We start from the raw sequence: 25,003 nt of genomic DNA on the forward strand, positions 1-25,003 counted from the left end.
GCCGATGTCACATCTGGAAAAGGGTACATCGTCCCCAGCCCTCAGTAAGTCACCTCCGATGAGTCCATTGGGGGGTAGGAGTCGGATGTGCAAGTCGTAGGAGGACACTACGTACCAGGCCCCGCTGCCAGAGTTGGTGCCCTGAATGAAGACTACATAAAGGGCCAGTAGTACAATTGACCCACCCCATTTAAAGAAGATGCTACATAAACCTCCCCCTCAGCGCCATGTGCACCACAGTCCTCGGGCTCTGGCCAACACAGAGATCGAGCCTTGGACTCGAGACAGGACGAGAACGTTGTCCATCGGGGGGAAATGGGGGGTCAAAGCCTAAGGAGAAGCATAGAGCCGACACAAGGCCGACATCGATGTTGAAACACCCATCGACCTTGGCACATTCATTATCACTAACAAAACACCATCATGCTTTAGAAACGGACAAACAGTGTGAGACGAATAAGCGATGGGTATCGACCCATACAGAATCAAAACACTGCTAGACTCCGCCAAAGACCATGGTCACTCTTCATCGCAAAAGAAAACCTTGGCTACAACACCCAAAACACCTTCCTCAGCAACAACAACAACTGTACCAGAGAAACAGTCAAAGACATTGCAAAGGAAGAAGGCAATGTATTTGTAGGCCTTCATGAAATCATGCTGAAGCTGCGTCATACAGACACTTTCAAGAGGTCAGGATTGGATATGCCACAGCCACTACCAAAAAGATTGGCGACAGGGCATAGGCCCACAAACACAATGCCATTAAGTCAACCATTATTGCCACACATAAAGGTCACCTTCACCCACTCAGGAAGCGGAGGGAGGAGACAGCCCTGAGCATGAGGCATACTACTCTGACTCCCAAGGAGACAGACAACACAGCCCAGAACTGTGGGATGACTATGATGTGGTCCTTTCAGACTCTGACTTAGAACCGCCTATTCCAGCTAAAGCATCTCAACCTGATGATGTTTCCTTGAATCATAGTTTGACACCAAGGACAGGATAGTTTCACAAATTGGTAATGCAGACTAAAGAGGAGCAAACAGATTTCCTGGTAGAAACATATTCCAGAACGGAACACACAATTCAGTTGATACAAATGATTGCCTCTATGCTGAAAGTATCTAAAGACATTTTAAAAGACCCTGTCAGATCAAGGGTACTTAGACCCAGAATCGAAAGAAGTGCAGGCCTTCACCTTCAGACCTTCTCTTCTCTCTACCTCAGAAGTCACCCTACTGCAGACTCCATAGTTGTGACTACAGCGCACAAAAGAGAAGCATTACAAAGCACTGAGGATGCTCCACCTCCGAACTAGGAAAATAAGCGCTATGATGCTACAGGAAAAAGGGTTGCAACAGGACATGCTAATTACTGTCAAATTGCAAATACCATGGGCCTCCTTCACGCTATAATAGAGCTCCATGGGATGAAATGGAAGAACTTTGCAGCATCTCCCTGAGTAATGTAAGGAAGCAAAATAACTGGTTACAGAAGTAACACAAATATCTAACACAACAATACTATGTGCTCTAATTGTGCAGACACAGCTGCAAGCGGCATTATTTATTCGGTGATGCCATGTTGCATGCATGCCTTTGCATATCAGGGTGTAAACAAGAAGTGTAACTGCACATTTTAAATATATCATTTGATGGTGAGCATCTTGTTTGTTCAGAAGTTGGCACACAACTCGAGAAAATCAAAAAGGACACTGAGACCGCTAAATGAATGGGAACTTTGCAGACCCTATGCAAAAACACTAGCCCTTGCGGGGAGGCACCAAGGAGAAGGAGCTTCAAAGAATAATACCCCAGAGACCCCAAGTTACCAACAATAGCAGCAGCAATATCATCAGTAGTCTGGGAAAGGATATTACAGAGGTGATTTTAAAACAAGAGGCAAAGGTAAAGGAGCACCCACAAAAGGATCCTCTACCTCAAAACAGTAACTTCCCAATCATCCTCAGACATCACATGTCGGGGGAAAGGCTACAACAGTTCCATCGGTTGTGGCTGGAAGTAACATCAGATCAGTGTGTGTTAGATATCTTCAGTCAGGGATATTGCTTAGAGCTGTAAACTCTACCACCAAATATCCCACCAAGAAAACACTCCATCAATCTTCATCATCTACATCTACTGAAAGAAGTAAAAGCGTTATTAGAAAAAAGGCCATATAACCTGTCCCATTCAAAAATCAAGGAAAAGGAGTATACTCCCTATACTTTCTAACACCCAAAAAGGATGCCTCCTATAATGGACTTAACGCCCACTCTATCAACACATGCTATCCGAACACTTTCAATTGGTGACACTACAGGATGTGATACGACTACTGCAGGAAGGCAACGTCATGACAGCATTAGATCTGAAGGACACATTCTTTCATATACCAATACATCTGGCACATCGCCAGTACCTCTGGTTTGTGGTAAGTGGACATCACTATCAGTTCAGAGTACTACCATTTGGTGTAACAACAGCCCCGTGAATGTTCAGAAACTGTGTAGCTGTAGTAGAAGCAAGTCTGAGAAGGGAGATTGTTTGAGCAAACAGAATTGTCTACAGGACACCCAACCCCTATCAACTACTTACACAGACTGGGATTTACAGTAAATGCAACAAAATACAAATACATCCTTATCTGGAAGCCATACTCAATTCAATCACAGCGAAAGCTTACCCTAATACGCAACAGGGCCTCAATCTCCAGAACAAGCTGGCTTTTTTGCAGCCACATCATTGCCTCTCAGTGAAAATGGTAATGAGTCTCATAGTTATGATGGCTTCCCCTACAGTAACGCTTTGCAGCTCAATGGTCACAGGGGGGCCGAGTGTTGGTTTCACCCAATATCCATCAAGCACGGCCGTGGTGGAGTACATAAAAAGGAAGAACCTTCAAGGACCCAATCCCACAAGTGACGATTACTACAGATGCATCATTCATGGGTTAGGGTGCCGACATGGAGGACATGAGAGTACAGGGTCACTGGTCTTCACAACAACAACATTTCAAGGCATTTCTACCCAACATAACCAGGAGGAATGTTTTTCTATGCACAGACAATGTGACTACAATGTACTATATCCAGAAAAAGGGAGGGACCCTTGCGTTGCAGCTGTCTCAACTAGTACAACTCGTTGTAAATGGGCCATCCGGCACAAAACCCACCTCCTGCCATAATACATACCAGGGGTGGACAACTTGCTAGCAGATCTACTAAGCAGGATGCAACAACAAGTCCACACTCAAGTCGTACAGACATACTTCCAATGGTGGGGGACACCAACAATAGATCTCTTCACCAAGGCAGAAAATGCAAAATACCAAAACCTTGCAACCAGGTACCCACGTCCACAGGCAATGCTCTATGGATGAACTGGTCAGGGATATTTGCATATGATTTTCCACCTCTCACTCATTCCTTATCTGGTCAGGACACTCATACAAACATCAGTAAGAATGATAATCATAGCTCCAATATGGGTATTCCAACCATGGTTCATAGCACTGCTGGAGCTGTCCCTAGTACATCACGAGAAGCTTCTCTCACAATCCAGGTCCTCTGACTCACTGCAAGCGCAGAGTCAGGCACCTGAATGTACAACTCAACCTTCAATCTGGCTCCTGAGGTAGAATTTAGGTACTTACAATTACCACCAGAATGTATGGATGTTCTGAAGGAAGCCAGAAGACTAACCACCAGGGTGTGTTATGCAGGAAAATGGAAACACTTTGTCCAATATTGCGCTGCAAACAATATTATCCCTTGCTCTCCATCTAAACAACAACTCGTATGTTACTTGTTACTTCTTCAAAAATCACATCTAGTGGGGGGAGGAGCCAAGCTCGCGACCGTGATGGCCGCACTGTAGCTCGGCTCCGCCAACCTTTCTGCCTAAACGCATATCCTGATCTTCATCCTGTTCCGAGACGACGCACTCGACAAGAAATGGAGAGATGAAACAATGCTCGCACTCACCGTTTGTCCCGGGGGCTCCTGTGTGCTGCAGATCTGGAGTTATGCCCTTGCTTGGTCCGGGGCCTCCGCGGCGTGCAGACCGGGGACTTGCCTGTGACGGCCAGCCGGAGTGAGGGTGTCGGCGGCGGCCCTTGTTGGAGGGGAGGGGTCAGCTGAAGAGGCCGTTGTGCGGTTGTACCGGTGGCGACTGACCGGGCCCGGTCTGGCGGCCTGGAGGCCCTGTGGTAGGGCGCGGCCTGCCGCAGATGGGGGTAGACCGTGCAGGAGGTTTGCCCCCCCTTTGCTGCCCTGTCCGGCCATCTTGAAGCCCTTCGCCCGGATTCGGCGGGCGGCGCCCGTTGGACGGTGCCGCTGGCGGTCCCCGTTTTTGGTGGCCCTCCTTTCTGCACCAAGGTTGCCATTTCCGTGGCTCGAGGGGACTTTAGCAGTGGGCCTTGCTTGAGAGCCCACTCCAGAAGTTGAGGCACGGAGAGGCGCGGCTGAATTTACAAGATGGCGACCAGTGCCCTGAGTCACAGATCTACTCGGAGCGACGAACCTGGGCCGCTGGAGTGCACGATGGCCGTGTTCCGTGATCATGAGCCCACGATTGGTGATATCCTTGGCGCCCTGCAGTCTTTACGTGAGGCCATGGTCTCCGGCTCCGGTGTGAATGATAATCGATCAGCAGCCATGTTTGTTGGGCCGTCCCTCATGGACGCGGCTCGATTTCGATTGTGTGCTTCTTCGCCTCCCTCGGCTGCTGCGAGGAATGCTGCTGCTGTGCATCTGAAGGACTGTACGCCTGCGGCCCCGAATCTCCAGGTAGCTTTGATTGTGGCGGGTGCGGGCGTGGGCCCCACGCCTGGGCCCGTTCCTGCCCGAATGACTGGGGAGCGAGGTGAATGCTCGACTCGAACTGCTTTGGTGTGGCCCCGCTGTTACCTTGCGGGGGAGACCTCGCTTTCTTGGGCGGCAAAACTACACCCATATTGCTTGCTGCTCCTGATGTTGCTATTGGAAAGACTAGACTGCCGCAACCATTGCATACTCTGCCGTTTGATACCGTGGTCCTCTGGTTTACACCCCTTGCCTGCTTTGTTCCGATCCTGTGTTCACTTCACCTTGAACTATTTGCTACCTACTATACTACTGCGCATGATAGCCATGGTCAGGAGTGGACAGGGGTGAGCCGGTCTGGACCCGGGGGACTACTGGTTAGCGAATGTAGATGAGGACTACCCGCAGCCGTGCCAATATGGCCGATTCCTTCGAATGTTTCTAATACTTGAGGTTGTGTCGCTCCCGCTTGGATGTGGTTACATGAGTGTGAAGGCGGGGGGTGAGGGCCGAAAGACTCGATTGCCGATCTCCTCTCCCACTGGTTCTTCTTCCCCTTCTCCTCTGTTTTGTTCTTTTTCTTACTTTCTACTTTTCTATAATTCGGGTTTCTATATAGGGCGACAGGCACGCTGCTGGGGGGGGGGTAGGCCGTAGCCTTCTGCAGGGGTGCAGGGTGGGGCAGGTGGAGTGGGGTTTCTTTGTTTTTCTTTTAGTTCTATGGCTCTATTGTATCCCTTTATTTGGGACACTGTGGCAGCGCGTGTATCCCATGGTGTGATGGCCGGTGGGACGGGGTTGATTTGCTTGCTTCTACGGTATTGATTGCGCATATATTATGACTTGCATACCCTAACCCCGATAGCGGATCTCCCAGTCTTGCGCACTCTTATCGCTGTGGGGCGCGTGCAGTAGCGCAGCGTTCTTTCTCTCCCTTCTCTGATATTTTTTCCTCCCTTCTTCCCCCTCCTTTTTTCTTTCTCCCTGGGTTAGTATAGAGGATGAACACAACTAAGCTGCTGCTCTGGTTCCTCTGTTATGTACTAGCACATGTATAGGTGGTCGACGGGTGCGTGATGGGCCACGGTGGGACTGTTCTGAACTGGGGTGTCTATAAGTTGATTCCTGTAAACCGCGGCTGTTACCTGTTTTTATCGATGCCCTTCGGTTGTGCTGTTGGATATGTGGCACGCCCAGGGAACCTAAATGGCGAAAATTGCGACTGATCCTGCTATACTTCCTATTATATTATAAAATTAACCTTCCTTAATCCTGTTTCCAGCGGTCATATTCAGCCCTTTTACTATTTGATTGCTTGCTTGTACAACGCTGGGTGACTGCCGGGAAATCTTATTATTGTTTCATGTGCTTTCATACTGTGTCGTGGCCGGCATGACTGGTTGTAGGCCCGTATATGTATGCCTTCATCTGCACAATAAAGGTTTTAAAAAAAATAAAAAATAAAAATCACATCTAGTGTACACTTCTATAAGACTGCATTTAGCAGCAATTGCTGTAAAACAGAAGACCTCAATCCCTTCTTCACATACCAGTAATAAAACAATCGTTTATTGAGGGACTCTAGTAATTCCACCACGTACACGACCTTTACCAATGTGTTAACAAGATTAATGTCCACACCTTTTGAACCTATGCATACATGCAAATTGCAGTTTCTTAGATGGGAAGTTGCTTTCCTTGTTTTAATTATATCCCTTAGAGTCAACTAAATACATTCAAAAACTATTGAAGAACATTATTTCCAAGTTGTCCAAGTCAAAGTTCTACTACACACAAACCCTAAGTTTCAGCCAAAAGTATATCACCTTTCTACTTAAATCAGACATTAGATTTACTGGTTTTCTTCCCGAAACCAGAGCCAATTGCAGAAAGGGCACTACATACAGTGTATGTTAAAAGAGCCCTAATGTACTATGTGGAAAGAACTAAAACATTTAAATACAAACAACTATTTGTAGATTTATCAAACCCAAGAAAAGGTCATTTCATCTCAAAAGCAGGAATCACTAGATGGACTGTTAAATGCATACACATTTGCTACATCAAAGCAAAAGGAACGCTACCCACAACTCCACAGTCTCATTTCACAAGAAAAAAGGGCGCATCAGTGGCCTTTTTGGGAAATAAACAGCTAACAGATTTTTATAAAGCGGCAACATGGACGATCCCACACACTTTTACAAAACACTATAGTGTGGATGTACAAGCCTGACAACAAGCTCTAGTGGGACAAATATTTATATGCACATAAGGTCGAGTAAATACACCATCTGATACCTAGAGCCTCAGCAAGAGGAGCACTGGATTACAGTCTTTTCATAGCATGTGTATCTGCAACCATCACATATTACGAATGGAGTATGTTACTTACCTTGTATGTATCTTTTCGTAGCTTGTGGTGCTGCAGATTCACATGAACCCCCTGCCTCCCCGGCAGGTATTAGATGGTGTCAAATATACACAAATAATTTAAATATGTTCAACAGCAAATGCTAACCTAGCAGACTATAACCTCACTTCTCTCATGGCAGGGAAGAAACATTCCATTCTAACAAAGGAGCAATTGAACATGTGCATTGACTCGAGGAGGAGGAGATACGTTGTGCAACGTCTACCATAAAAGACTTCCTCGAGGAAAAACAATCGCACAGATCGGGCCCAACACTAGATGGCAAGAGTTTGCATAGCATCTCAAGCACTACACGCTACGAATAGATACAGGGTAGTACAGGGTAACGTACTACATTCCTGACATCTCAGGTGGCCTCCCTCCTGTTGTTGAACACTTCATGTGAGCTCTTAGTACATGCCTGTACACAGAATGCTAAAATGTTTGTCCATGAGGGAATCAGTCCCCTTTCATTAGCAAAAAAAGTATAATTCATAGAATACTTAGTGTGACCATGTGATAACGTGTATTAGGCCAACAGCCTAATAGACATGCATACTTCAAAATAAGTGCACGATCAGATGCTGTACTGCAAACTCCCCATTAGTTCTACAGTACACAGAAAATATACTGCTAGTGAAATACAATGGCAAGTAAATGAACAAATTGTCCAAAATCCTTTAGGAGATTTGACAACTACAAATGATATAGGAGTGCAAATAGATGGACTGACTCAAATGTGAAACACTTGGCTAAAATGAATTACTAATTATGTCACCTAGCCACTACTGGGACATTGTCCTTTTGGATATTCCCATAATTCAGTAGCCTGCCTGAATACCACACACCAATATTCAGTTTGAAAAAGTATCAGTCTTATTTTAGAGCACAAGAACCACATGACATGCTGTAGTTTTGCGCTCAATAGCGAATTGCTTTTAGATATGTTTCTAAGCAGCATTCACCTAATGGGTGACTCAAAACATGTATTTCTGTATGAAATATCCATTTGGTACTACTGTAGTTTACCATGTAAATTAGAGACTGTCATGTTTTGACATATCTAAGATGGTTTTAGTGCTTTGCTTCATGAGAATGTTTTTAAAACACTAGGCATGCTTTACAGCTCAATTCAGCTGCCTAAAAAGGCTCTCTTTCATGATTTTATATTGTGCCACTGGAGACTGAACTGCCTTTGTCCTCAATCATTGAAAAAACTAATTCTAGACTTTTGGGTTTTGCAAAACATGTATAAATTTATTTCTAAATGAATTTTGCAATTGCTGTATGAATATATTAACTTTACCATTTAGGATGTATGTCATGATTTGCTGTTTAGGATATCGTACATTCTTTCTTGTTGAAAATTATGCTTTTTTTAAAAGCGTTTTAACATTCACTCAGACATTCTAAGAAGGGAATCTTTTTCATGATTTTGTACTGTGTGGTAGTTGACTGAAGCAATTTCTTTCACGTTTATTCGAAAAACGACTTGGCTCAGTGCACACTGAAATTGCTTTTTTTACCATGACTATTCTTTTTACAAAATTGGATGGGATACATTATTTCACCTATGATTGATACACCCCTTCATTTTCTTCTCACTGTAACGTATAAAGTGGTTAGTTTGATGACAGGAGTTGCCACTTTCATGTCCTTTTAGACCATGTAATGTGCTCAGCACATCCTTTATAAGGGGAAGTGTAACCTGCACGGATCATTTGCACCTAAAGTGTAGCCATAATCCTGTATTAACCCAAGTGACCTTTCTCTTATCCTCCAGCCATTGAGAGTTACAGTTTTATGCTGACGCATGTCCTCTTTTATGAATTTTAATGGGTGGACACTTACTCCCTGCTCATTCTGTGGGATATTATATCCACTGTTGCATTGAATAAATAATTTCTTTGTAGGCCTAGTCATTTCATTCTAATCGAGTGAGTTTATGCACATTGTCTGTGTATTTTTATGTTTATCTCTGTCTGACTGACTGATAAGCTCACCATTGTGGGCTAATAGTCTGCATGCCTCTTCCAGAGTTTTTCATAAGCTTTGTCACAAGTTATACAGACTTTAGGTACCATTGAGTTGGGTAACAATAAACATCTATTATTTAGTGCCAAGATACCCTAGGGTGAATGTGTGTTTTACAAATACACATGTTATGTTAAGTGACTTCTGATAGAACATTTCAAGATAGTTAAGAGTAGAGAAGTTAGTACAGTGAGTAAGCAGAAGTTACTTACCTTTTACTAGTTCTATAGCAGTTGTTTCTTTAATTGATTCACATGTTTAATGCCCCTCATTGTGTTGGGGAATAACACAATCATGTCAATATTAAATGCCAGAGACAGTCCAACAATAACTGAAAGCCCTTGTAGCTTTCTTTCTTTGTCTGTCTTTGTATGTTGCAATCTCTTTGCAAAGAATATATGCGAAGCCGAAACATCAAAGCTATGTAGCATCATACTGGGTTTGAGATATAAAGTAAGACGATGAACCATGTCAGTTCCCTTGTGAGTTAGCTCACGTAACTCAGTATCCCAGTCTTCCATCCTTTGACTACAGTCTGCAATAGCCTCTCATAAGGCGCCAGAGCTTTATTTCAAATTTTTATCCTTTGTTTTGATCTGCACCTTACCAGAGGTCTGCTGAATTTGGCAGTATTACACTGTCAGCAACCTATCAATTGAATATAGGTCGATTTTTGAGAAAATTGTTCCTTTGTGAAAAGAGCTAATTTCAGAATCCTAAAGAATATGATTAATTTTCACATCAGTTGCAAAAAAATAGCGGAATCGACCAAGTGTTGGGTGTTCAGCAAATTGCAGTATTTGCACTGCAGAGAAACTGGATGGACACTGTGCCAGAGAGTCTAGCATGAGGACTTGCTATCCTCCTCAAAACTTGTATTTTGTGAATAATTCTGAATTCAGATCATCCGCTTTACAGGTACTGTATAGTATTTCCATCAACCTAGTTATATGAAATGAAGACCCATTCGAAGGCATTTAACCATTGCCCGTTGTAGAGAATATCGAGGGTAACCTTTTTATGTTAAATTGTTATTATGTGGTCTGCCAAGATGTTTCCTAGTGGGTAAGGTTCTTATTAAGGAGTTAAAAAAGCCAGAAGCAAGACGAACATATAATGGTGTAACTTTTTTCGCCCGCCCCGACTTTTGTCACACCACAGTGGAAAGGAGGTGGCGTATGAGGAAACTGATAACTCCCTTCCAAAATCTGGGATGCGAAGCATATCTCATGTTCCCATCTCGGTTAAAGGTAATAGACAAGGGGCAAACTAAAATCTTCTTCTCTGAGATAAAAGCGCAGGAATATCTCGAGGAGATTAAGAAAAGAAAAGAAGGTGCAAATAATATGGCAGTTGCAATAATCAGGACAAAGAAACCTTAATAAAAGGTACTTTTTCAATGCTTGAAATAGAGGGGAAAAACTAAAAAGCTTAAAAAAAAAAAATCCTTGTGTGAAAATAAGATGGCAAATGGTAGAATGGCATAAGGATCTAGATGGTAACCAGAGCAGGAGGGCGGGGGGGGGGGGGGGAGTAGCGATTGACGCCTGGGATGACAGCTGTCACGTATAGGTCAGGACTGACCTATTTGCCTGTAAGATGGGAGGGGGGGGAGGGGGGTGGGGGAGAGGTACATGGCACTTGGATGATTTTTGTATGAATATATGTATACAGGAAAGAGTTCAAGAAATTTCTAAAATACAAGAGTTGAGGAGTTTAATTTCGAGAGGTGTTAATAAGACACGGTGTAGGAAAAATGGTAACTTGTTGGGACAGATAACTGATGTGCATTAATGGGTACACGTATAATCACGGTGAATGTGTGTGGGTTAAATGATCGGGTTAAGAGGCAGCGAGTGGCAATATGGTTACGAACTCTAAATGTGGATTTTGTGTGCCTACAGGAAACTCATATAGAGGGGGGTCAGGCTTATCTCTTAGACCAGCTGGGATATCAAGTAATAGCCCATACTAAACAGGGTGCAAGGAACAGAGGGGTGGCAATTTTGTCCAAACAAAGATCTTATTATAAGAAAAAAACTGGAAGATCAAGGGGGGAGGTGGGTCATTATAGAGGTTAAAATGAAAGAAGAGTGGGTTACTCTAGTGTGTGTCTATGGCTCTACAGAAGATGATCCGGACATCTTTGACTTTCTGGACTTGGAACTGCCCACATGGTCTCCAATTGTAATCCTAGCTGGAGATTTAAATATTAATGGGGCAGGAGGGCTTGGTTTGATATCTAATATGGGTTATCAGGGTAGAAAAAGGAGAGTTTGGTCTTCACTATGTAACCTTGTAAGGAACAATGCATTGATAGATCTGTGGGGGACAATATATTCAGACAAACAGGGGTTTACTTATTATTCAGCACCCCATAGGGTTTGTGCTAGGCTTGATTACTTTCTGGTATCAAACTCTCTTCAGTCAAAAGTGAAAATTGAAAAGTTGCCACGAATTATGTCTGATCATAACCCTCTAGTTTTAACACTAAATCTTGGTAGTAATAGACAGGAGCGTACTTGGACATTTGAGAGGGGACTGTTGAAGGATGAGACATATGTAGCTCATATGAAAGAGTGGATCATTGAGTTTTTAAATATCAACAGAGGCAGCACGGAAGTTGGGAATGTCTGGGATGCATTCAAGGCAGCCATTCGGGGGGAGACACTAAGCTACAGTGCCGCGAGTAGGAGAAAAGAAAGACAAAAAGAGGAGGAACTTACTAAAAGGGTAATAGAAGCAGAGGATGAGTTAACAGATACTGTTACAAGGGGGGCCCCTCTTGATCAGGTATTAATAAAAATAGCTAAGGCAAAGATGGAGGCACAGGAGAGCGTAGCCAACAAAGCTGCTAAAATATACTTAGCGAATAGAGAGAGATGCTACGAGTTTAATGAATCTGTGGGGCGCACCTTAGCTATAAGGACTAGGCAGAATGCATCTATAGCGCAAGTGCGGGGAGTACAGGATGAAGCTGGAAGAGTAATCTCAGAAACAGAGGGTATAAGAGAAGTATTTAGAAAATACTATACCTCATTATATAATCAAGAAACACAAATTGATATTTCTAGGATAGGTGATTACCTTAAAGAAGTGCCAGTAACAAAGCTAATGGAGAATGAGGTAAAAGGATTAGAGGACCCTTTGACTCCAGAAGAAATTTTTATTGCCTTGTCTAGCTTGCCATCAGGGAAGGCTGCTGGTCCTGATCAGATACCAGTTGAATTTTTTAAGATTTTTTGGGACACAATTAAACAGGATTTTACACATACACTACAGCAGGCGCAGGGGGGGGACATCTATCCCGAAAAGTTGGGCAGGTGCCGATATCGTAATAATTTTGAAGAAGGATAAGCCAACTGAACAACCTGGATCATATAGACCCATAACATTAATGAATGCGGACACAAAAATATATTCAAAAGCGTTAGCGCTTAGAATAGCAAAAGTAATCAACAGACTTGTCAGCATTAATCAACACGGGTTCATACCAGGGAGAGGCACTATTCACCATATTCGAAAAGTGATTACCCTTCTTGATGTTGCAGAGGTATCAGGAGACCCGATGGCAATTATGCTATTGGATGCTGAGAAGGCTTTCGATCGGGTCTCCAGGGACTTTTTATGGTTTATATTGAGGAGGTTGGGTTTTGGAGAAGGGATGGTGAAAGCAATTCAAGTGTTGTATGAGAATCCAACTGCTCGCATTCGAGTAAATGCAGGGTATACACTCCCATTTAAAATAAAAAGGGGGACGCGGCAGGGTTGCCCTTGTTCCCCTCTCCTATTCGCTTTATATATGGATCCCTATATACGCTGTCTAGAACTAAATAATAATATCTGTCCAGTAGAGACCTATGGAACTCAATGTAAAATCTTGGCCTACGCGGATGACGTGGTAATTGTGACTACTAAACCCACTGAAGCAATGGCAATCGTAGAGACTGAAGCCCAACGGTTTGGAGAAGTGTCTGGTTATGCTCTCAATACTAGTAAAGCACAGATTATTAAAAACTGTAAAACACATTGTCTAGATAATAGGGTGGTAGAAAGTGGAGTTTATTTAGGGGTAAAAATCACAGCAGAGCTAGATAAATTGGTGGAGTTAAATATTGCACCTATAATAAGCAAAGCGAAAAAGGAATTAGACAGGCTGCATAACATACATTTCTCAATAGTTGGGCGAACAAATATAATTAAAATGATTTTTTTACCAAAGTTCTTGTATATATTCCGAGCTATACCTCTATTATTTGAACCAAAATGGTTTAAAACACTGGAACATATGATAAACAGATTTGTTTGGGCCCATGGAAAGACCCGAAGGGCATTAAGATTTATGGCTTTGCCTAGGGAGCGTGGAGGATGGGCCCTGCCAGACTTAAAAGTATATTACTGGGCGGCATCTTTGCAATGGATGGCAGGACTATTAGGAGGGGCATAAAAAGAAGGACAAAACCAGCTAGGAACCTTAGCAATATATACATTGGCTCTGGGAGAACAGGCTGAAAACCTTCTGTTGAAAAGTACTGATCATGGCTATTTTAAGAGGACTAAATTTAGAACAATTATAGCAGCGCATAGAATATGGACGTCATTCGCTAAAAAATTTGGATTAGGAAGGTACAATGCCTACACTAGGTTTAGAGGGAATCCCAATTTACCTGATGAAATATTTGCAGGAGTGGTTTTTAATGAATGGCTAAGTCACGGGATCATAAAGGTGGGGGATATTATGGGAGCACAGGGGGTAATGCAATTTGGTGAATTACAGGCAATATATGGATTGGACACAACACATTTTTTTAAGTATCTGCAAATAAGAAGCTTTATCAGGACAAAAACTGGAGGGGTGGAGGGATTTAGTTCAAATCACATTATGGATATTATAGAGAATGGAACAGAGGGTTCAATAAGAGATTTTACTCAGAGCTGATAGAACATCAAGCTGATGATCTGATTAAATATGAGAATAAATGGATACATAAACTGGGAGTTGATAAGAGCTGCTTTCATAGATCACTGGAATTAGGTCAGAGACTCCTATGTTCAGCACCACTGCAAGCCCAACATTATAAGACTCTTTACTGCTTATATCATACGCCAGCCAGGATAGCACAGTGGGGTGGCACAAATGGGATTACGTGTCCAAGGTGTGATAGTGATGAGGCTGACCTTACCCATATGCTTGCGAGCTGTACTCATTTGAAAACCACCTTGGATGGAATAGAAACATTTCTTAATAATACATTGAGGATAGAAATCATAATTACTCCAGCAGTGGTGATGCTTGGAATGAATCAAAATGCTTCCAGTGCAGCTTATGAATATTTTATATTTGTAGCTATGGCCGTCTTGAGATTGTGTATTACCTCAGCTTGCTTGGATCGCGTACCGCCCACATTCCACCAATGGTTAATGAAGCTCTTGAATATATACAATCTTGAAAAAGCAATTTATGCTAGGAAAGGGGCAAATAGTAAGAAAATTGGTAAGGAAATATGGGATCCTATACAAAGATGGAGAGATATAGATCCAGGGTAGGAATTATTAAACCTACGAATTACTGACTGATTTATTTGTATGACAGAGCTGAAAGAAGATATATGATTTATTTAGGTCTTTATGTCTAAATGAAACTATAAGGGATTATAGTATGAATGTTTAAGTTTACAAATTGTACACAAGTGTGGACTACCTAAATCTGGATCTTATAGTATTTTACGTTACTACTATCTGGGTTTTTATTGTAATGCTTGAATTCTGTTAGTGATTTGGATGTTAATCTCTAATAACCTGTATGTATATTTTTTCTTTGATGTACTATGTACCCATATGAAAATGGGGGAAAAAAACCAATAAAAATATTAAAAAAAAAAAAAGGAGTAAAAAAATTATGGCTGCATCAACCTCTGAACCGAAGTCCACTGCCTGCTCATTAAGGCAGTTGCCACAGGTGTAGCGCCCCCAATAGAGAATATCTGGAATGTCTAAACTTCAGTTTTGTGGTGGATTTTTAAAAATTCCAGTTGCACCACATTACTCCTGTGCTTTGGTATTGGGTGAGGAAACTCCCCTCAGAGAACCATTCCATTAGTTTTCTTATTTTGGGCTACATTTCTCATTATTATTTGTTCTATTTTATTTTTTATAATACTTTTCAAATCGTTATGGGAGGATGCGTATTTGGTCGTTATGCTGTGCATTTAAGCTGGGTGTTTTCACTTAGTAAATGCTAATGTTAGGCATTTTGTGGTTTTGATGGACATTTACTTCTATCACAAACCTCCTTTTAATTTTCTTGGTCTCTTCAGGATGTTTTTGAGATGCGTTACGCTAAGATGCCAGATGAACCGGAAGAACCAGCTGTTCCATCCCCTTCCCCAGTTGTCCTGCCACCCAGCAAACCTCCCCCTCCAACGTCCAGTGACACAAGTAGTGATAGCTCCTCAGAGAGTGACGACTCCTCAGACAATTCGGAAGAGGAGCGAGCTCAGCGGCTAGCTGAGCTTCAGGAACAGGTGAGTTGTTCATAGAAGTAGAGGACTCCGTTCCCTCAGTTAATGTATTTCCTCAACCAGGAGCATGGGATTACCATGGTCTAGGCATTCCTCCTGGCCAGCATCATGGTCCTGGGTAAGGGTAATGTTGACAACTAAGGTTACGAGAAAAGGGTATTTTACTAAGACTTTCATGTTTGAGCAGTGTGGAAAGAGACTAGAATAAAATATGTTGAACAGAATGGACAGTTTGTTTCATGGTTTTGGGAATAGGTCTGGGTGTAGAGTATAATGTCTGTCTGAAGGAATAGGACTAAAGTACCATGATCTGCCTGGAGTATGAGCAAAGAAATACCATAGTCTATTTTGGACTAGTTGCACTGTACCCATAATGCACAAATTTGTCAAGATGTCATTGTTTGGGTTTTAGAACAATCCTGTAGCTGATTGTAGAGTATATGATCTGGGGAATGGATAAAGAATCTTGGAAGTTTTTCTTGAGTGCAATGGGCTGGCAAATGGATATAGAGCACTGTGGTTTGGGTGTATACATGGAGTGCCTCATAATGAGTCTAGAGCATCCTGGCATGAACCTTGGTGAGTAGCATGGATTGCCCCATAAGCATTGGGAGGTACCATATATAAGGTATGCACATTGTGCTGTGCCAGGGACTATGTCAGAATATGAGGACATTTCTCTCATTATTACAACTTGCTCATGTGACCATAATTACAAAAGACATGCCTGAATAATAGCAAGTAACATCAACACTCTAATGGTTATCCATCTGATAGTTGTATGTGTTTAAAGGAACTGAGGACAGAAACAACTAGCCGTACGTAGTAACTTAAATACCGTTTTGACCATGTAGCAGAAGACAAGTCACTTCGTAGAGGCAAACTATCACCAAAAATATTCTGTATCTGTAATAATGGAACGCTCTTTATATTACCTGAAAGGTAATTGTTTTGAGACACCAGCAGTCTATAAACACTACAGAAAGTACAAATTATATATAGGGATATATATATGTATGAGTAAAAATCCCTTCGTCAACAACATGAAATTACCTACAAGTCCCCTGAAGGACTAAAAGTATCTTATCGGACACAAGAGTACTCCAGACTTAATACCAGGAGGACCATATTGGAGTTCTAGGAGACCTCCATGTTGGTACGTGTTTTAAACCCTTGATTAGTAAGAGGACTATCATGCTAATCCTATAGCGTTCTAGGACAGTGCCATATTGCAGCGATTTTAAGCTGTATATTTTTCTTTATATTGTGTTCTTATTTTGATTGTTCCGAGATCTAGACAACCCTTACAGTGTTGATATTACTTGCTTTTAGGTACTTTAGGCATGTGTTTTGCAATCATGGTATGTCATCAAATGAGTATTTTGTATGTTGAGTTGGATTACTATCAATAGATATAATCCATATTTTGCAATGTCTATACATTTGAGCTTGTTTGAACATTGGGTATATGATTGGTGAAACACTTATATCCTCAGGTGAGCTCTGGCTTGAGGAGTTGCTGCCTCTATTCACTTTTAATGGTTTATTTGAGGGTTCTTTTTCTTTTATATTCACATTATTCTTTCATGACTCGTTTTGATAAGTGCCAATTGTTTGTGTGTCAAATCATATTGTTTTATCAGAATGAACGTTATAGTTTACTTCACTAATGGTTGTAATTGGATTAACTTTGTCATATATTTGGAATGTTTCTCTCCCCATATATCTTCATTGGAATTTCCAGTTCTTACTTTGTCTTTTACAAGATGAACTTGAGCACATACTATTGTTTCAGCCACGGGTACTATGGTGGAGAAATTATATGAATCACCTTGCTGTATGATTGAACTTTATAGTAATTACTGTCGTTGCTCTGATGAAGTCCAATGAAATAGTAAGGTCCAGTGTGTTGGCTAGTGTGTGCTAAAAAAATACAGGATCCGCTCATCGTTGACTTATGAATAAAGAACATAAGATTGAATTTAAAGGGACTGACTATTGACTGCTGTTGGAGTGCTCAAGATTGCTTTACTCATACCCATATACTCTGTATGTGGGTTTTTCATCTTATTCAACTAAACAATGAGTTCTGCAAAAAATGTCTAAAAAGAAATTTAAACTGAGGTGGCATCAGGCTCAGTGGGAAGGTTCAGGATACAACGTGAAAGAAAAAAAAGTAAGAAAGAAGGCTGATAAGTCATCGAGACAAATCTCTTTATCCCTCCCACATGATGCTAGAAATCAAAAAGACTTCCCTAGAGAAAGATCTCCGGAAAAGAGAAAGATAGCTGACCGGAAACATCATCCCACATCATTCCCAGTTGGTGTAGAAGATCTTGACATTGAAAGCCTCAATGCCAACATGTTTGTCGTCGAGGGATGTATCATCACTGACGAGACACTGTATCAATTAAGATCATCCCCATCTGTGTCAGGATACTCTGATTTGGTCTACTTCATTTATGCCTTCCTATCACATAATCCACTAGGCATCTACAATCCATTCTCTAGTTCTGTGATGCTCAAATACGGGATTCTCAGTTTCTCCATTTACATCTGCTCCTAAAAAGAGCCTCAGACATTCTGAAGTAGAGATACCACAGTTGCTTGGTGTACCTCGTTATGTGATACCATTAGAGGACCCACTATAAACTCTTTTGACCCCCCTCAACCGGACTAATCTGCAACCTCATTCAGTTCTTTTACCGGAATTAACAGTACCTGTTCCAAAACCAGAAATGCCATTAAGGCAGGCATCAGTGTCACCATTAGGAAGTAGACCTTGTTCTCTTAAGACTCCTGCATCGCCAACACTGCAGGAGACTCCAGCTTCACCACCAAAGATCCCCTCATACTCCAGAGAGACGGAGAAGAGGATCTCTGTTGACCTCTAGGCAATGTTTATAATCTAGTGACTGGTTTTAAGTCTCTCACACCCCAATTTTAGTTGCTGCTTCTCCAACATTGGACCTTTTATATATTGCAACACAAAGAATGTGGTCGGGATGTTGAACATTGTCAAACATTCACCCCAGTCACATATCTGTGTTAAATTCATTATTTACTTGCTCACCATGCCACCCCAGTGTGGACCCAGCCATATACAAATCAGCCTTGACCCTACTCCCCATGGAAACAGTCCAGCCCTATCTGCCAGGCCAGATCCTCCCTTGGCTGCAAAATAAGCATCCTCGGACTGGTTTCTGGGTATCACCTCATCAGCCAGACTAGCATGAATCCAGTGGCATAGCTAGCACAGGACCCATTCATGCATGGGCATACCCTTCCCTCTTAGAGCGACTATAGAAACACAACAGGGTATGCTGAACATTGTCAAACATTCACCTGGACTGTGCCCATGGGGAGCACGGTCAAGACTGATTTGCATATGACGGAGTCCAAACTGGAATGGCATGACGAGCAAAAATACTATTGATTTATGCCCAGATCTGTGACTGGGGGTGAATGTTTGCTTACACCTTTACTCCTTTTCCCTAGATCCCCCACAATGTTTACATAGGCAAGAATAGATCCTTGTACTATGATCCTTATTGCTTCGCCATGGCCTCGTCAATATTGAGACTTCAAGCTACTACAGCTTTCGGTATGTCTACCCATTCCTCTGAAGGTACATCCCAGGATATTTCCCAATGTCACAGAGAGATTCTCCACCACAATCCCAAGTCGTTGAATTTGACCGCATGGTTGCTGATCACTTAGAATTTGACCATTTAGATCTTCCACAAAAATGTAAAGATATTCTGGCGCAGGCTAGAGCCCCAACGACATATAAGACTTGCAATGCTAAACGGAAGCATTTCTGTGCCTAGTACAGAAATAATGGTCATCATCCACTTCAAGTAAAACCTATTCAAATCCTCCCTTATTTGATAAATTAAGCCAAAAGTGGACTCAAATATTCTTCAGTCAGCGCCCATCTTGCTGCAACTTCAAGAGCTAGGGGAACTGAAACATCAACGCCTACTCTGTTTTCGTAAAGAATCACTAAACAGTTTATGAAAGGACTCTTCAGAGCAGTTCCACCTCTACGACATCCTACAGTACCATGGGAACTTAATGCAGTCCTTGGTCAGCTAATGTTACCTCATTTTGAGCCTATACATAGGGAAGACTTGAGATTTGTCTCTTGGAAAACAGGATTATTCCTGGCTCTGACATCTGCTAGGATAGTGGGAGAGTTTTAAGCATCCACCATCTGAGATCCTTTTCTCCAGTTTATTAAGGACAAGCTAATTCTTTGAACCAACCCTAATTTCATTCCAAAGGTTCTTTCTTACTTTCACCTAAATGAGCCTATTATTCTTAGATTCTTCTTTCCAAACCCATCTTCATTAGCAAAAAAGATCATTGAATTCTCGGAACTCGCGTAGATGCCTCAAATTTCATATAGACCAGACAAGAGCTATTTGTGTGGTTTGAACAAACATGAAAGGGTCAAGCCCAGTCCAAACTGGGATTGCTCGTTGGCCATCAGCTGGTATTGTTTTCTATCATGCAAAGGAAAGCATCTTCGCCAGGGACATGGCTTTAACTGGGGTACCTTTGAGGGGCTTCTGCTGTGCAGCCAACTGGAGGAGCAGACATACCTTCACACAGCATTGGTATAGACAGTCCTGAGAAACCTGTTTATTTAAAAATTAGTCTGCTTCCTACTTTTTTGTATGTTATAATGTGTGCTGCTTGCTTTTCTAATTCAAGCATGTGAATATATAAAGGATCCCATGTTGGAGAAGACATGAGTTACTTACCTGTAACTCCAAATCTCCACATTGATATGTTTTATACAATCACATGCAACCTTCACTCCTCCCCAGTCAGCGGCTCATTGTGTATGGTGGCTTCAGGGGGGAGTATGATTAATTTTTTTATTAATTATTATAAATATGGACTGGGGATTCCCAGCCTGACTGGGAATGATTCAAGCATGTGAATATATAAAAAAGATTTCAGGGATGGGAACTGGAGTTACATGTAAGTAACTAATGTATTTCCCTACAGGATCTCACCTGTGGATAACGTAACATTCCATGATGTCCTAGCAAGAGAGGCAAATAAACTGAGCATCCCATTACAGACACCTCGAAAATAGGTGTATCAGTCTGGAAACTCTCCCACCAAGAGCTTTTCCAAGGTTTCTTCTTTGTTTGGTACCAGATGTCTGGAAATTTGTGAAGTCAAGATTGTATTGCCAGCCACTGTTTAAATAATCACTCCAAGACTTCAAAAGAAATACAAACCTCCAAAAGAAGGTTTTGAATTCCTAAAAACTAACCCGAAATTTGGTTCTGTGATTGTGACCTCTGTCAGAAAAGACCAGTGCACCCACCGAAAGGGGGGGCAAAAGGATTGAGCTTTAGCCGCAGAGTGCGCACCTTTTGTCAGAATGGATCGCTCCAAAATTTTCAGCAGTACCTTGCCATGGCATACAGGTCAGCACTGACACTGTTTCGCTAAGGGAATGGTATGCGGATCCCATACAGGTACCACCACTGCACACTGATGTTGGTTCCTTTCTTTTCATGTCACCAGACGGGGACCCAGAGCTTTCTTTGCGTCTGAGACATTGACCTCAGTTTTTCCCCCCCAGTGTTCAATGGATGTCACCCACAAAAACACATGTTTAAGCCCTGTAATTGTAATTGCATTTATATATTTTCTTACTACCCCTGACGAGGATTCGAAGCTATTTTTTGGCAAGTAGTTCTCTACTCCAGGACCCATAGAGGATTAGTGTTGAATTAGTATAGTGAAACATGCAAGTACATTTTAAGTGGTGGATAGGTTAGTCAGTTATTTGGAATGATAGCAGAAGGATATAGCAGGAAAAAGGTTTGTATTTATATAGCGCTTGTTGACACATGCTATTCAGGAAGCCCATAAAGGTTTAGTGGTGAATTAATATGGTGAAATATGAAGTAATTTCAGTGGTGGATATGTTATTCAGTTATTTGGGTAGAGAAAGGTAGGTGGCAGAATAGAAGAGGGAAAGAGCTTTGTATTTATATGGCGCTTGCTACCCTTGATGGGGTTTTGAAGCGTAAGTAGCTCGCTATTCTGGAACCCAAACAAATGTCTGTGACAGAGCCCCACCAGATATGCCTTTGATATCTGAAGGCGATCCACGACTCCAAGGCGTGCAGCGGCTGGTCATCGATTAACCCAAAGGCAATCCGGGTCCTCGAGGCTTTACATCGCCATGTACAAAGGCTCCTCGCTGGTAGCGCTCTGAGTTGCGGTCTGTATTAAAAATTCAGTCTGGTATCATTTCTGAAGTCTACGAAGCCGCTTTAAAAGCCAGTCTTTGTTGTAAATTGTAAATTGATACTTGTATAGCGCACTACTCACCGCAAGGGTCTCAAGGCGCTTGTACGAATACCGCTGTGGAACCCATCCTGGCTTTCCCTGTGAGGCGTCCACTCCTGGGCACCCCCAAGGTGGAGGCCAGGCATCCTTAGCGTTGTGGGGGCCGTTGTGGAGATTAAGCAAGCTATTGCCCAGAGTTGCAGAGTGGGACTCCATGATTGGAATAGGCACCGAGGCAAGAATTATGAGGTCTGTGGAATTTTTGAGCCCAAGACCCGCCGAGGCGGGGAATTGAACCCTGGTCCCGAGCTAGACTTCTGCATCAGGGTCTGCCGCTCTAACCATTGAGCCACACTTCTCCATATTGTCAGCTAAGTTGAAAAAGAAGCACACAAAATCGAAGCGGAATTCTGCCCTCTCATGCCTCTTGTAATTGCCTGAGCCTGGGGCGGAGTCACTAGCTCCTGAAGTTGGCCGACTTTGGAGTCGATCCTGCAGCTGTTTCTCGCACAGGCAGAGTTTTCAGAGCCAACAGCCATGCCTCATCATATCGAAGAGTTCAGTGCAGCTATGCTTAGAGTCCCTACGTGACTCCCTCTGGTACACCTTCAGCACCCAAGGAGCAGAGAGGTCCTCCATCTGGACTACTGCCAGAGGGTTTGACCTTGGCACCAGTTGGATGCTGGGAGTCTTTCTTTCCACCGGATTCAGTCCCGAACCTGCTTTAGGCACCACAAACTACGCCGGCCCTTGGTAATTCGAAACCAACGCAGACTCAATCGACGACAGAGGAGGAGGCCCAATAGTTCTCTCTGATGCCAAATCCACATCGGTCCAGTTTCACCAAATTTTGGCCCAATACGAGGTGCCACTTCGCCCACTTGAAATACCACCTCCACAAGTGAAAATATACACACACTGCATTCCCTTTTAGGTACTGACTCCGACAACGAATATGAACCGGGTGATGAGTTCGCTCAACCCTACCAGAATAGTAATTGGTACAATGACTTAAAGCTAGTGGTCTCCATACCTCCTGGAGACAGACCTACTCATCAGCTGAACCAGCTACAGAGAAATGTGCTTCCTACATCATGGAAATGCTTAGGGCAACCAAAGTACTTTACCTGCAGTTCCCCACCTTGGCGGTTAAGACCAATGTATTACAAAATCCTCCAGTGGACAAAACTTCTTCTGAGGCCTTTCTTCTATTTAATAAAGAACTGACAGATACCTTATAGGGAGCTTAGGACACACTTTTTTCTGGCCCCCCAGTGAACTAATTGCAAGGTGCCAGCACCAATCTTCAGGTAACCCTGCTTTTCTTTTGCAGGACCATTCAGGACGAGCTGGTCTAACCCCAACACATTCTCTACTTCTTCCACCCCCCCCCCCCCCCCCCCCCCCCCTCAAGAGGGCATCTCAGTGGGTGGAAAAACCTGGCAGCTTCTAGTTGGATGCTATAACCACACCAATGAGAAATTCCCCCCACTGTATTTCCCCCCCCTGATGTGCCTTTAGATCTCCGACCTGTTCTTGCTCAGGCGATTCAAGGCAGTTGTGATGCAACTAAGTTCTAGATTCGTTGTGGTTTGGACACAACTGATTATATTGGGCAGGTCATTGGCACTAGTGTTGCCATTCGCCACCATGTGTGGCTGTGACCGACTGTATTCTCAGTCGATGTCCAATCCCCCTACAGGACTCTCCTGTTTGGGGACAAAGCAATTCCACTCTAGAGCATTTTAAAGAGAGCAGAGCGAACAGCATGCTCTCTGGGCCTGTCTGCTCCACTTTGCCAATTGCAGCAGTGCCATGGTTCCGTATGCAGATTTGGTAGAGGTGCCTGTGAGAAATTGTCATCTTTCTTGCATGGTATGCACCCATGTTTTGCTAAATTGTTGATGTACTTTGACTGAGTGGGCCCTGGTCTCCTGCCAACCAGGTGCCCAGGGCCTGTGTCCCTTCCCTAAAACGATGTTGAAACTGAAACCCAATTGGCATCTCTGGCTACCTGTCAGCCCCTAGCAAATGTTACCCTAGGTACCCAGGGCATGGTAACCAGAGAAGACCCCTAAGGGCTGCAGCACTGATTGTGCCACCCTTAGGGGCGCTGTACCCTGACACCCACACCCTGCCTTTGCAGGATGAGTGTCTAGGTGCAGAACTAAACAAAGAGTCGACATGACAAACATACCTGTGTGCCATGCCCACAAGCTCACTGCCCTGGCATCCATCAATCGCCCCTCTAGCTGGGTGCCCTATGCCAGTGGTTTGGGCACAGGTGCATGAACCCTGTGCCCCTACAGTACCCAGGGCCATTCCTGGGCACTGTAAGTGCAGTGTTGCCATTAAGAGTATATTGTGTTGGGAGGTTGTCATTACGAACTCCACAGAACCATGATGGCTTCACTGAAGACTGAGAAGTTTGATATCAAACTTGCACACATTAACCCGCACTGATGCCAGTGTGGGATTTAATGTAAAATGCACAACAGAGGACATCTTAGTGATGCCCCCTGAAACCTAACCAACTTCCAGTGTCCTGACAGCGTGGCTACCGAGGCTGCCACCTCCACACATTTCTGAGCCCTTTGGTCGGGAGCCTGCCACTCTCGGGGACCTGAAACAATGCACACCCTGGGACGAGGTACCAAGCCTCCTTCCCCAGGATGGGTAGAGGAAGCTTCAAAGGCATGCCGACTTTGTGAGCTTCACCAGGCCACTTGCTGTACTCCGCAACTGGCCCCCACCAATTCTGACCCCCGCTCTGGCGGGAAGAACGGCGGGAAACCCTAAGTGAGGGAAGGGGGTGTGCCAGCCTATGCCAACTCCACCCCTCAGGTGGAAGGGGCAAGGTGAAGCACGACTCGGGCTCTGGCTATCTTGAGGATGGGGAGCCCT

The 25,003-nt window shown here is 43.3% G+C and overlaps 1 protein-coding gene across 6 annotated transcripts in view; it reads left to right on the top strand.

Moving 5' to 3' along the window:
- The window catches only part of BRD4 (bromodomain containing 4), a 1,320,550-nt gene that overhangs the window by 779,856 nt on the left and 515,691 nt on the right, over window positions 1–25,003 (top strand). For all 6 annotated transcript variants that reach the window (XM_086960824.1, XM_086960816.1, XM_086960841.1 and 3 more), the window contains one exon: window positions 15,572–15,778. In XM_086960824.1, coding sequence (XP_086816950.1) covers window positions 15,572–15,778 — 207 coding nt within the window. The remainder of the gene's footprint in view (window positions 1–15,571; window positions 15,779–25,003) is intronic.

The sequence above is a fragment of the Lissotriton vulgaris genome, chromosome 1_1 (genome assembly GCF_964263255.1).
Source record: "Lissotriton vulgaris chromosome 1_1, aLisVul1.2, whole genome shotgun sequence".
Taxonomy (NCBI): domain Eukaryota; kingdom Metazoa; phylum Chordata; class Amphibia; order Caudata; family Salamandridae; genus Lissotriton; species Lissotriton vulgaris.